Source organism: Helianthus annuus, chromosome 5 (genome assembly GCF_002127325.2).
Source record: "Helianthus annuus cultivar XRQ/B chromosome 5, HanXRQr2.0-SUNRISE, whole genome shotgun sequence".
NCBI classification, from domain to species: domain Eukaryota; kingdom Viridiplantae; phylum Streptophyta; class Magnoliopsida; order Asterales; family Asteraceae; genus Helianthus; species Helianthus annuus.
The window spans coordinates 153,676,230-153,691,407 of record NC_035437.2 but is presented as its reverse complement, the minus strand read 5'-3'; the positions used below and the strand labels follow the sequence as shown (position 1 = coordinate 153,691,407).

At 34.9% G+C, this 15,178-nt stretch overlaps 2 protein-coding genes across 2 annotated transcripts; both read left to right on the top strand.

Annotated features, from left to right (window-relative positions):
* Positions 1 to 10,213: 10,213 nt before the first annotated feature.
* On the top strand, positions 10,214 to 11,616 carry LOC110943813. The gene is made up of 3 exons (XM_022185544.1): positions 10,214 to 10,499; positions 10,874 to 11,144; positions 11,217 to 11,616. Exons 1-3 carry the CDS (start codon positions 10,214 to 10,216, stop codon positions 11,614 to 11,616), a joined length of 957 nt encoding a protein of 318 aa, XP_022041236.1.
* Positions 11,617 to 13,682: 2,066 nt separating this feature from the next.
* LOC110943814 lies at positions 13,683 to 15,178 on the top strand. Its single transcript, XM_022185545.1, has 3 exons — positions 13,683 to 14,175; positions 14,508 to 14,703; positions 14,788 to 15,178. Exons 1-3 carry the CDS (start codon positions 13,683 to 13,685, stop codon positions 15,176 to 15,178), a joined length of 1,080 nt encoding a protein of 359 aa, XP_022041237.1.

Genomic DNA, 15,178 nt, shown 5'->3' with positions numbered 1-15,178 from the left:
GCTGCGAAAAATAATAGAAAATCATTGAGAAAAGAACAAAAATATGCGTTTCTAGTTTGTGGAATAAAAGGCGAAAATTGTTGCCTTCTAGTTTGATGTTGGTAGTTAGTCGTGTTTAGAATAGTTGTTTTGTAATAAAAATCGAATTTTTCATCACCTTAGCCACTTTAAATATCCTATTTCCTACCCTTAGCCTAGCCCCGTTACAACCCTTACAAAGACCTTTTGACTTGTGCTTAGTATTCGTGTTCTAATCGGTTTGGAGAATGATTGAGTTGCAAGCCTATGCGGGTATGTGTTCTAATCGGTTTGAGTGATTATTTCAAAAGCGCTAATGCATCAACTATTAGCCAATTTTTAAACCGAGTGGAGAGAACATTGTGAGGGATGCGCATGATTTGTTGGTTTCACGGGCGGGTTAATCTTGGATAACTACTTTTGCATAATTAATCAATTATTGCTAAATATGTTGAAAATTGTAAAAAGTTTGAACTTGGGTATGACAATTGACCTTAACTTGGGTATTCTTTGTTCGACCCACGTGAAAGTGAAAAACAGATTTGCTTGAGGGCAAGCAAAAGACAAGTTTGGGGATGTGATGGGTTGGTAAAATTCCATAGCTTAATGGTTTTAATTTCGGTTAATTACACGAAGTTACTTTCTAGAATACACTACTTTGATATGGTTTGTGTTTTGCAGGCATTGACTGGTTTAAGGTGCATTTTGGAGATTTACTGAAGCTTTGGTTGGATGCGAGAGAGAACATAATTGAAGAAAATGCAAAAAGAGGCAAAACTGAGCTGAACTCTGCGCCAGAAACAGTCCAAGCTTCATTTTGTCTTATCCTGAGCTAGAAAATGAGTTTTGGGGCTTATAATATATGCATTTGGGGTAGCTCGACGAGATGAATCAAAATATAAGGTTTTGAAAAGCCAAAAATTGACGCATTATCTGCTGCACACCGGCTGATTGGTAAAAAACGGGATTTTTTAGAGAAAAAGTCAATTTTGGAAAAGGGGGAGTTACATTTGAAATTGTTTTTCAAACCACTTCTTGGAGCCATAACCTATCATCTCTTTCACTCCTATTCAACGATTATCACCAACCTTCACCCGAATCAAGAAACACCACCACTAACTCATTCTTCATCTCTAACCCTAACCGAATCATCATCATCCTCCTCATCCCACCATCACCATCAACTTCATCTTCATCCATTCTCCACCATCCAAACCCTAACCCCTAACCCTCAACTCTCCTTCAAGACTCAAGATTATGGTTCAGTGCTCGTATTCATCATCCGGTGATCGCGCCTCTTCGACCATGAACAGCTAGTCTCTTCGGTTTCACCCCGGTATAGATTGTTGTAAGAATTTCTAGGGTTTATGCATTTGTATTTTCATTTGATTTTGTGACAAATTTTTTAGTATGTGAAACCTTTGATAATTGGCGTGCATTTGAATTGAATTTGTGAATTGTCGAATGATTATAAAATTTGACTTTGCGAAATGAATTTGTGCACTTATGCCTTATCGTAGGTTAGGATTTACATGTCCGAGGTAACGAAGTGCATTACGGTCCGTTGTCTATAACGTCGATAGCAATTGGCACCTAAACTTCGTGATAGTAATCCGTTAATCACTATATGCAATTGAATCAAGTTAAAACATGTAGGAACCCTAGGTCTTGCAATAATCGAACCGGGTGTGAAACTTGTCTCTAATTTCTTGTTTTAATCATTTGGTAATTTAGTTGCAATTTTAGTTAACCACAAGTGTTTTAGATAATACCAATTGTTGGGTCACTCCGATTTATTTTCCAACCAAATAAACTTATAAAAAATTAGCAATCTTCATAATCACATTGCACATTTTTGTAAATAGTCTAACTAGTCGAACAGGTAGTGCGATACTAACCACATGCTCTTCGTGGATTCGATACCCGATTTACCCTAGTTACCTAGGTTTAATTGGGTTTTTGACTTATCGGGACGACACGGTCACGTCAAAAGTAGTCGAATATAAATGATTGATGATGAAACTGCTTTGAATTTGATAGAAAATCGAAGTAGTAAGCAAATATATATATATATATATACAAATTTCGTGTATTTATTTTTGTAAACTTGAAAATTAATAAAATAGAAAAGTTATTACCGTGATTACATAGTTTTCTTTTTAGAAATGGATTGACATTTCTTAAAAAACTACAAATCAGCATATATTGAGGAGATATTTACTCAGTATTACAAAATATGCAATAATGTAGTTTTATTCATAAGAATCCTAAAACTACATTCTGCAGCCATACATGAAAACGACACATAAATGCATTATCACCCAAAACAATCAACACATACGATTCATCAAATTGACTATAAAAAAAAACCTCAAAATGTATTCTAACCAAAACTTATGTCTGTGGACAAAAGACTAACAACATATAACCAATAATTAAAATTTTAATAAATCTCTACTTTACTTTTAAATTTTTTTAAAAATTTATTAATCGGTCTACATTACCTTGGATCTTTTAATGATGAAAATTTAAGAATTACTTAAAATTAGGATACGTCTTGGTAGTATTTTTATGTAATATTTTGGTTTAATTTCAAATTTTTTTTAATAATGTTAATCATTACTTAATTAAATCTGGCATGATTTTAATGGTTTTAAAACTTCCATATAAAACTTTGAAAATCTGTTTTTAGTTTCCAAAATTAAATAAAACAACCTTTAGAATTTTGATTTAAATTCATATAAAACCGCCATTTTTTGAATTTCATAACTGAAACATAAATATTAAGACACCAATCTAATCTACATTTTTAAAGGAAAATTAGTTACTATATTAAACCTTACAAAATCAATATTTGATTCAAGGAGATATTTGACAACTTTCAAAAAAAAAAATATTTAGGCGGATCGGATTTGTCTATTCAGATAATTTAAAACATTGATTTTCATGAATTATATTATTTAGCAATGTGATTTGTTGATTTAAACAGTTGGATTTAAGCAAACATAATCCAAAAGTTTTGTTCAATATGTTCAATGCTTTTATTCTACCATAATCTAACAAACACACAATTTCTATCACTAATCATTTCATTAAGACATAGAATATTAACATGACCAAGTTTAAATATATAAGTCATAAAGTTGTAGATACGTTCAAATAAACACAAAAAGGTAGCAAAAAACATAATCAAAGTCTGGTCACAAGCATTCTAAGTCTACCTACTTCAGCCACACATTAAAATGGCCACAAAAAAGTATCACCAAGATCTATTAAGTCATAAGGATCGTCGTAATGACCGCACCAAAAGAATACCACTAACTATAGTCTAACCACAACCAGTTTGTGCAAAAACTACTACCAACACATACCCTATACCTTCACCAGCCCAGTTGTAAAGCAACATACCTTTACTTTTCACATAAATCATATGAAACTCGGAATCCTTGACCAACTGTTTGTCTCTAACAAAGTGTTTCATACCGGTCACATTGTAGCGCGGACAGCCTTCCAAGTGCTCCACACCAATTGCCACGTCCCAAGTCCCACCAGCGTTGTCCTTGATCGTCAAATCCAGCTTTCGATCCAAACCATGCATTTGTGCCCACTTCTTTTTCAGACGCTACGAATAGCAATACAAATTTTAGTAATTAAAGTGGTTACACAATGGTCATCCAATTAGAAGGAATGTAAAAGAAAAAATACGTTAATAGTATCACAAAGTACATAACAGAAACTTACATAATGATTGTCCACATGATCTAAGTTGTTTATACTAGTGTGTTGTACGGAATGCAAGCTTTTATAATGGTGTGTTATACATAATCTAAGTTGTTTATATTGATGTGTTATACTGGAGATCGAAGTTGTTTATACTGGTGTGTTATACGGAATCTAAGTTGTTTATACTGGTGTGTTATACGGAATCTAAGTTGTTTATACTGGTGTGTTATACTGGCGATCAAATTTGTTTATACTGGTGTGTTATACGGAATCTAAGTTGTTTATACTAGTGTGTTATACTGGCGATCGAATCTGTTTATACTGGTGTGTTATACGGAATCTAAGTTGTTTATACTAGTGTGTTATATGGAATGTAAGTTGTTTATACTGATGTGTTATACGGAATGTAAGTTATTTATATTGATGTATTATACGGAATCTAAACTAAGTTGTTTACACTTGTAACTGATAAAACACAACGTGAATAAACTAATAACTGCTAAAACACAACGTCAAGAATTTGTTCATGAGTGATCGCATGTCATGTTAATTTGTTTTGTATATATTCTTTGTATTATAAGTAACTGACAATTTTGAATTCTTAAAAGATATGTCGTTTCCTTAAAAATCTCCTTATTTTGTTTAAGAAATAATCTTCCATAAATAAGTTAATTATTCAATTACTTTTATGTCCTTTAATATAAAATCTCTAAATGCCACATGTCACCCTTAGAACACTTCCTACACTTTGTAGGAAAAATAGACTTTGTAGCCAACTCTCACCCTATATATATATACACTAGGGTATAACCCCGTGTATTACACGGGTTGAATAAATGAATTTTATATACCAAATAATAAAACATTATCTTTTTAAAAGCCTCCTTTATTGCACGGGTTGAAGAAATGTAATTTTATATATTAAATAATAAAATAAGTTATATCTATAAGAAACCATATGTATTGTACGAGTTGAATAAATGTAATATTATATACCAAATAATAAAAAGAATTATATCTTTAAAACCATTGTATTACACGGGTTAAAGAAATGTAACATTGTTTACCAAATAATAAAAAAATTTATATTTTTAAAAACCCCCGTGTATTACATGGGTTGAATAAATATGATTTTATATACCAAATAATAAAAAATATATTTAAAAAAACTAACGGATTTTTTTATATTTAAAGTAGGATAAGATTGAATATTAGTCCGAACTAACGGATTTTTTTTATATTTAAAGTAGGATATAATTGAATATTAATTTTTATTTATTTAGTTAGTATAAGATTGAAAAATCATATGATTGAATAGGTGGGAAGTTGTATTATGATAAATCGGTTAACCGTACTGAATGATAAAGATAATAGTGATTGTTGAACAAATTAATTAATCGAATTTAACAGAAACATTTGTGATGTTAGACGAATTTTTTTTAATTATTTGAAAGTTAATATTAACTTTGGAATTCGTATGAATTCTTATTAGATTTGATTAAATATTATTGATAATAAAAATTTGTATTAGATTAGATTTTAGATTTGATTAAATATTATTAACAATAAGAATTTGTATTAATTTAGATTAAATATTATTATTTTTAGTATTATTAATAATTTTAATCAATTAAATGAGAGAATGACAAGTGTCGCAAAACAGGCTTCTTTTATTATATAGTATAGATATAGATATAGATATATATAGGGGACCGCTAAAATGAAAACCACCTCCAGTTGTAAGAACCGAGAGAACCACTTTCTAGCCACTAGATCTAATAGATGGATGGATGAGATTAAAAGTAGTTAAAATTAATATTAAATACTTTTTGTCTTATTATATTTTAATATTTTAATGCAAAAGTGTAGTTTAGTAAAATTACTTTTTTTGTCTTTATTATTTTTATTATTACTTTTTTTGTATTATTATAATAGTTGGTTTTTTTAAACAATTTTTTTTATTAAAAGCCATTTTAAATTCAGATTTTTTAACAAAAACAAATTTTTTTTCGTGCCGGTTTTTTGCGGGCCGTTTTTGCACGCCGTGTTTGCACGCCATTTTTTGCACGCTGTTTTTTGCGCGCCATTTTTACGCCCCGTCTCCGCCCAATTTTTTTTACGCCCCGTTTTTTTCGCGTCGTTTTTTACGTTACGTATTTTACGACCCATTTTTTTCCAAAAAAAAAATATGGTTTACGGGATAACATTTTTTACCTCAAATTTTTACGTTTTAAGTTTTACGTTTTACCTTTTACTTTTTACGTTTTATGTTTTACCTTTTACCTTTTACGTTTTACTTTTACGTTTTTACGTTTTACGTTTTACCTTTTACCTTTTGCGTTTTGCGTTTTTACATTTTACGTTTTTAGGTTTTAGGTTTTACGTTTTACGTTTTTGCGTTTTTACGTTTTTGCGTTTTACGTTTAAGTTTTACGTTTTACGTTTAAGTTTTACGTTTTACCTTTTACGTTTTACGTTTTACCTTTTACCTTTTACCTTTTACGTTTTACGTTTTTATACTACATTCTACAAAAATCAAATGTGAATTCGTGGGATCGAATCGAGCACCACCGCGGCACTGCCATCTCTTCCACTTCCGCCGCCGTAACAAGTCACTAAAGTATCGGTTCGAGCCGCCGACCCGAACAACTCTGAATCTGACCCGGTTTGACTGAGCCGTCAACCCGAAGCTTCCGAACCGGGTTGAACCGAACCCACACAAACTGATCATCATTTACACATCATCATATTATATACAAATAACTGATGGAAAAAAAAACAAATTAACACAAACTAATTTATGAAGGAATTAACACAAACTTAACATCATTTACTCATCATATTCTATATAAATATAGATTGCACTTCATGAATTATACAGATAAACCAACGATTGAACTCCAAGATTATAAATATAGATTGCACTTCATGAATTATACAGATAAACCAACGATTGAACTCCAAGATTATGGTTTCAAAAAACCTCAAATATTGATTACACTTCACAAAAAAAACCAAAATGAGATCTAATTCGAGATGTATAATCTCCGCCATAAAAAAATACCTTATGTCGGCCAACACTGTTACGGTGGCGTGGTGGCAGATCAACTCCAAACTCAGTACTCGTCGCGGCGGCAGACGAGGGGCCGGCCACCACTATTACGGTGGCGCGGCGGCAAACGGCAGGACCCCCTGTTTCGAGCAAGAGAGAGAGAGAAAGTGACAACCGACTTCCGCCACCGTCTTCCTCACCACCGTCTTCCGCCACCGTCTTCCGCCACCACCATCTTTCGCCACCACCCACCACCTCCCACCAACGTCTTCTGCCACCAACCACCAACTCCCACCACCGTCTTCCTCCACCGACCACCGCCTCCCCACCACGGTCTTGAAGATGATTTTGTGGTTTCTTGAAGACGAAAGATGAGGGTTTTCAATAGAGAGAAAGGGATGATTTATGGGTGCAGGTTTAATTTTTCAAGAGAGAGAGATGAAAAAGAAGAGGGGGTTCGAATTTTGATGAGAGATGAGGGTTGTGTAAGCTTTAAAGAGGCAGACAATGACAGGAGATTAGGCATATTAAGTAAAAGACCAAAATACCCTTTAGGATATAAAATAATAGTGTATACATGGCAAAGTCTGATTGGTGGAGAGTGGTTCTCGCGGTTCTTACAACTGGGGATGGTTTTCATTTTAGCGGCTCCCTATATATATATATATATATATATATATATATATATATATATATATATATATATATATATATATATATATATATATATAAACTAATGTATACACTTGTATCCACTTGTTTGTTTTTAGGAGATAAGAATCCTTATCCCTTTCAACTTGCTAGAATAGTTTAATACTTTTATCTTCCTATAAATAGCCAAGAGTTGTAACATTTCAAATTGAGAAAAAGTATTCTTCTTTGATTTCAAAGATTTTTACATATTTCTCCCTCCTAACAAGCCTTATTATATATTTCCCCAACCTTTGAATTTAATTACATATTTCCCCTTCCTAAAGAAACCTTATTACATATTTCCCCAATCCCTAAATTCAATTACATACTTCACCTTTCTAAACCCCATATGTTACATATTTATCCATTTCATTAAAAAAAAAACTCTTAAAGAATTACTATTTTAACCTTAATAAGCTTACTAAATGATTAATTACATATTTCACATTCTAATAAAATCAAATACATAAAAAATATAACAATAAAAATATGTTTTTTTTTTTTTTGCTTTTTTATTTAAACTTTTTATTGAATTTGAATTTAACTAGAATTGTACCCCGCGCGCGTTGCGCTGCGGTTGCATTATGGTGCGGTCCACAGTTTTTCGTAAACGCTCAAGGAGTTCTTTCACTTGTCATTTTTAAGGTAAGAAATACAAACTATGCGTAACCAAACTTTTAAGGTAAGAAATACAAACTTTGGGTAACCAATTAAAACGCAAGGCTATTAATCGCTTAAAAAGCCAAAGCAACCCATCCACCACTAAAAACACACCTAAAAACCTAAAGAGATAATAAAGAACATTTTATTAAATATTTTGAATGAGCGGCTAAGAATCATCGTTGCAACTACTTGCTTCTTTCAGGCCACCTCAGTTGCCAAGCCAAGAATAACACATCATGGTTGCCAATACAATAGAATCCACAATCATAGTAAACAGAAATCTCTAACAAGCACTTGGTCACCACCATCGAACGAAAAAGAAACAACAAAATTATTAAATATAACATTTATAATTGTTGCATCAAAAGATGGTATCAAAAGCTTGAGGACTTATACATAGAGTCTATATAGTAGTCTATATAGAGTCTATACCAGGATCCATTTTCTCGCGATACAAGAAACTAAGTTGCAAGATTCAGAATCTTTTGTGTTTAATCAATTTTGGGGCAGAGCTGAATATAAAGTTGTTGTTGTTAATTTGCAAGGCAGGTCAGGCGGTTTGGCTTGTTTATGGTGTCCTACAATATTCAGGTGTGATAATATTATTCATAATCGTAATTTTATTGTAGTCTCGGCAGGCTTGGTGGAATACAATATGGGTGGGGGGAAATTTTACGTATATTTCTGACAACGGCAGAAAACTGAGTAAATTGGATCGGTATCTTGTCTGTTTAGGCTTTATGGAGATATGGCCTAATGCTTCAGTGATTGCTTTGGACCGGGTAGCTTCTGATCATCGGCCGATCATTTTATCTACTGTCCAGTCAGACTTCGGCCATATCCCATTTCGTTTCTTTAATTCATGGTTCGAGCTTCCGGGTTTTCTTGAGTTTGTTCTTCATAAGTGTGGTCTATTTCATTTCTCGGGGCCGGAAGACCTAGCCTTTGCCATTAAACTTCGGTGGTTGAAAAATAATATAAAATCCTGCCTGAAAGTGGAAAAGGATAATAGAGAGGGGACTTATGGTAGTAAGAAGAGGAGGTTAGCTTGTACCGAGAGTCTGGCCGAGGAAAGAGTGCTTTTGGATGAAGAATTGGCTGAGAGGGCAGAATGTAAATGTTTCGTGGCAGAATTTGATAGATTAAAGTTGCTAGATGTGAGGCAAAAATCCAGGTCTAAATGGGCTATTGATGGGGATGAGAATTCTGCCTTTTTCCATCAGGTTATTAATTCTAACATTAGTTCCAGCAGGTTGAATGGTCTGACGATTGATGGTGAATGGGTGACTAACCCTTTGTCGATTAAAGAGCATTTATTTGCATTCTTTTCTCATCAGTTTACGGAACCGATGTCCTCTAGGCCGGATATGGTGTGTCCGAATCTGGCTACCATATCTGATTCAGAGGCTTCCATGTTAGTGAGTCCCTTTTCCATGGAGGAAATTAAAGCCGCGGTTTGGGATTGTGAAGGAGATCGAGCACGGGACCGGATGGGTTCAATTTTAAATTTATTAAAAGGTGTTGGGCTGGCCTAAAGGATGACCTTTTTAGGTTATTCAACAAATTCTATGTTGATGGTTCCCTTAGTAAGTGTTGCTCGTCCTCATTTATTGCCCTGATTCCTAAAATTAAGGATCCGGTTAGTCCACCTGATTTTCGACCAATTAGTCTTATTGGTGTAGTTAATAAGGTGATCTCAAAGGTTCTAGTTAACCGGTTAAAAGGGGTGTTGGCAAAGCTTATTTCGGAAGAACAATCGGCCTTTTTGGCAGGAAGAAATATTATGGATGGCCCTTTAGTCCTCAATGAAGTGCTTTGTTGGTTAAAGAAGCATAAGCGGAAAGGTATGTTCTTCAAAGTGGACATTAATAAGGCCTATGATTCTGTTAACTGGGCGTTCCTTAACTCGATTATGTCACAAATGAACTTTCCGAGTAAATGGAGAAATTGGGTGATGGCTACATTATACTCGGCTAGAGCGTCCGTTCTCGTTAATGGTTCTCCTACAAGGGAATTCGGCTTCGCCAAGGAGATCCGTTGTCTCCTTTCTTGTTTCTTATTACTATGGAAGCATTATCCGGAGTTATGAAAAAAGCCACCTCAATCGGATTGTTCAATGGGATTGATGTCTCATGTAACGGTCCTTCCTTATCTCATCTGATCTATGCGGATGACGTGATGTTCGTTGGTGAGTGGTCGCCTTCAAATATAATTAATCTACGGAGGATGATGAGATGTTTTTATCTTGCTTCGGGGTTAAAAATAAACCTTGCTAAGTGTAGTATTTTTGGTATTGGGGTGGAAGATCAGGAAATTCAAGACACGGTTCTTCTATTGGGTTGCAAACAAGGTACTTTTCCTTTTAAACATTTGGGTTTGTTGGTAGGTGCCAATATGAATCTTGCCCGTAATTGGAAAACTGTGGTCGACATATTTAAAAATCGGCTTTCTCTATGGAAAGCCAATAGAGAAAGCCAAAACTTTATCATATGGTGGGAGGATTACTTTAATTAAGTCGGTGTTGGACTCGCTTCCAACTTATTACTTTTCCTTGTTTAAAGCACCATTAAAAGTTCTAGAATCACTGGATAAGATTAGGAGGGTGTTCTTTTGGGGTGGGTTGGAAGAAAAGGCCAAGATGAATTGCGGGTCCTTGGAAGTGTATTATCAGCACTACACATGTTCTTTTGAATGCTGGCATCGACCTGAGATAAGCTATTTCAGCGGTTTTAGCGGGTGGGCAGAACATTTCCTTTTGGCTGGATATTTGGGCCGATTCTCTTCCTCTCTATCTTAAATTCCCAGCTTTGTTTAAGATAGAGTCGGTGAAAGAATGTTTGGTTGCTGACCGTATACATATGGATGATAATGATATTGTGTTGAACTGGGCTTGGGCTCGGCTATTAGCTGGAGTGGAGGAACAAAATCAATTTCAGCAACTAGTTACTTTGATAGGCTGTCCTAACATGTCGGCTGGTTATGATGTTTGGAGATGGTAATATGAAGTAAATGGAAACTTTTCTGTTGCAAGTATTAAGAAAGTGCTCAGCTCATATAATCGATCCAGGCCTGATAGTGTGTTTGAATGGAATAATTGGGTGCCCAAAAAAGTGGGTTTGGTGGCTTGGAGGGCGGATATGGAGAGGTTGCCGACGAAGCAAGCATTAGCGGCTCGGAATGTGCAGATTCAAGACAAGTTGTGCGTGTTTTGCGGCGAATACGTTGAGACGTCGGAGCATATATTCGTGTCATGTCATTTCGCTCAAGTAACCTGGCTAAATTTAGCGACTTGGTGGGGTCTGCCGCCTATCATTGCTTTTGGTTTGAAAGATTTATTGACGGTACATGGCTCAAACTCGGGCTCGGAGAAAAAGCGGAAAGCGATACACGCTGTGGTTTTGGTGGCAATTTGGAACATATGGAAAACGAGGAATGATGCTCTCTTTAGAAATTTAACTCCAAACTGAGTGAAGATGTTGGACGAGATAAAAGCAATGGCGTATCTTTGGATAAAGTCTAGATCAAAAGCGGCGTCTTTAACATGAGAGGATTGGAGCCGTTTCAAATTTGGTGATTAGTTTTGATGTAGTGCAGTAGTTTATATGCTTGGTGGTTATTGTATGGTGTAAAAACTGTTGTAAATTTGGTGGGTAGCATCTTGCTACAATGAATAAAATTTTGTCGGCCGTTCAAAAAAAAATAGCCACCTTCGTCTAACCTGTTCAATTGAAAATGAGATAGACAACAAAAAAAATACACATATCCTTTCCTATATACAATACTCAATCTAAAAACAAAATAAGAGAACCAATAGCACATATACATACCGTCATTTAAATGCAACGAAATCCTCAAAATCTTCAAAATCTGAAAGCCACATGATGATAAACAACCACCTAAAAAGGAAACATAACAAATCAAAACAATCTATAAGCATACTAATTTCCACTCAAACCCTATTAAACCAAAGTGATCCAACAAATCAATAAACATACTAAATTATCCTATTGTTGTATTTATGACTATTATATGCATTCATGAGAAAAAAGCATCTAAATGTAGTCACCAAAACACGAAATGTAAGGGTTTATGTGATCCAAATTTGTAGATTATGGAGAATAACTATGAACATATACATATTGCTATTGAGGTTTCTTCGAAACACACATAAGAAAACCCCGAAAAGCTCAATCTTTCCAAAAAAATTGTAAAGGAAAAGGGTAAGGAAAAGTTAAACTTATAATAAAGCAAAATGAGTGCCAAAGTTTCCTAAAACACAAATGAGGCCTTATATTATTGAAGACGTGGATATAATATCTTACCAAAGGATTAATTAGGGTGATCTGCTTCATAAATGCCCTTATATTCTATTAGTGTTGACACTGAGCAACCACAATCCGCGAAAAATAACAAAAAAAATAAATAGCCTGAAACCATCAAAATAACATATGAAATGGCTAAAAACAAATGTGGACTAACTTATTTTGCAAGAATAAAAATCAAGTAATCATACAAATTCAGGGAAAGGCTACACATGCTCAACTGCAACAGCATGAATTTATATTTTAATTTACTATAGTTTTTGTATAAAAATTATACAATAATTATAATAGTAAAAAAGAAATGTAATTGGAAATCCCAATCGGTATCTTTTAACAAATTAACGGGCATACCTAATACCCGTGGGTTTGCCCGATATCCAATACCCGTCCGAACCAGACCCATTGCCATCCCTAGTAAATTTGTAAAAGTGACATAAAGCAAAATCATTGTATTTGAAAACGGGTTAGTTGCATCGAAGTTGTATAATCCATTTGAACCACATGGAAATATAACAAACTTAAAATCAGATACCCATAACAACATTTCTTGAAGCATAGAATATTATGTTGTAGGTGATAGATACTTCGCCTTTCATACACCCCTCTATTGCTCAACCCATGTGATAAGATAATTTTTTACAACAATACATAATATAATAAGACTCAACATAAAAGAATAGATTAAGAAAGTTATAAGATGAAATATAAAAGAAAAGATTAAGAAAGTTAACCTCTTGTGGCAAATATCTTCTTGCCTTCTGCTTTACTTAGGAGTCATGTTTCCATCATGTACGGTTTGTGAATTATGTGTTAATTCTGATTGAGCAAGCACCATTGAGTAATCTGAGAAACAATAACCGTTATCAAATACATTAATAGAAACAACTACTTCCTACTAAGGACATATGTAATGGGGCGCGAGGAGATGGCATAGCGCCGATACGGCGCCCACAACACCGCCCCCGGGGCGCTATGAGAAAAAAAAAAAAAAAAGGGCGTGTTTTATTTCGCGGCGCGAGGAGATGGCTTTTTATGTTTTTGACCGTTTGATAACGGTCATAAATTAAAAAAAAAAAAAAATTCAATTTTTTTTATTTTTCACACTATAAAACCTCATATTCTTCCACTTTTTTTACAACTCAAACCTCATACTCATTCTCCATACTCATTCTCCATATATTTTTAAAAAAGCTAGTCTCACTTTATAAAAAATGGGTTCCCCGTCGGAAGAGTCTTTCACCGAAATTTACCGAAGATATTTTTCGCCCGACGAAGACGCGGCCGAGGAAGAAGCGGTTACGAGTGCATGTACTTTTGTGCTACAAACATTTGAGCACATTCGGCCACCACCCCCTCCACGACCCATCTTGCGACGCACCTATATCTTGCGAGATCGTGAAGCCGCGAACGAGCGTTTGATGAAAGACTATTTTGACGCGGCACCGGTTCACGGACCGAATGTTTTTAGACGACGTTTTCGGATGAGCCAAAGGTTATTTTTGCGCATTACCAATGACTTGGAAAATACGTACGATTTCTTTAAGCAAAGAATGGACGCACGAGGATATCTAGGCTTCACCTCAATTCAAAAGGTCACATCCGCCTTACGCGTATTAGCATACGGAAACACGTACGACATGAACGACGAGTATTTGAAGATGGCGGAGAAAACAACCCGAGATACCTTGGAACATTTTTGCTATGGTAATTTTTTAATTGTCTTTTATTTATTTACTTTTATACATTTATTTTTTCGTAACTTTTAAATTATATTTTAGGAATATGCCAGTTATATGGAAAACGTTATTTGAGAAACCCCACTTGGAACGACCTTCAAAAAATATATGAGGTGCATCTAGAAAAGCATGGAATACCCGGCATGATTGGTAGCTTGGATTGTCGTCAATGGCGTTGGTATAATTGTCCAACCGCATGGCGAGGTCAACATACGCGGGGTGATCAAAAAGGGCCAACTTTGGTATTACAAGGTGTTGCGTCATACGACCTTTGGGTTTGGTCGGCCTTCTTTGGTGTAGCCGGGTGTTTTAACGATATTAATACGTTAGAGGCTTCACCATTAATCGAGGGCTACATTTCTGGAACTATACCAAAGGCCGGTTTCCATGCAAACGGGAACGATTACGAGCATGGCTACTACTTGGGCGATGGTATCTACCCCGAGTATTCGATTATTGTTAAAACGTTTTCTGAAACTTTCGATGAAAAAAGAAAGTATTTTAAAAAATTACAAGAGTCTTCGAGAAAGGACATCGAGAGGTGTTTTGGGGTTCTACAGCAACGATGGCATTTTATCAGGAATCCTTGTCGCATGTGGCATAAGGATAAAATACGAATGGCCATGTATGCTTGCATCATTTTGCATAATATGATCATTGAGGATGATGGAAAAGCGATATGCCAAAACTATATTCCCGAAGATTTGGTCGAACTACCCCAAGCGACAACGGAAGAGAGACTCGCAAATGCTCAACTACTCCGATCTAGAGAAATACATAACACGTTGAAGGCGGATTTGGTTGAGCATGCTTGGGCGATTCGCCCAATTCGATCAAACAATGATCACGACGAAGATTCCGAGGAAGAAGTGGGGGAGGAATTCGAAGACGGGAACTTTGAAGACGTAGGTTTAGATGCTGGAGAAAACGAAGAGGAAGAAGGAGAGAACGAAGATGACACCGAAGAATAA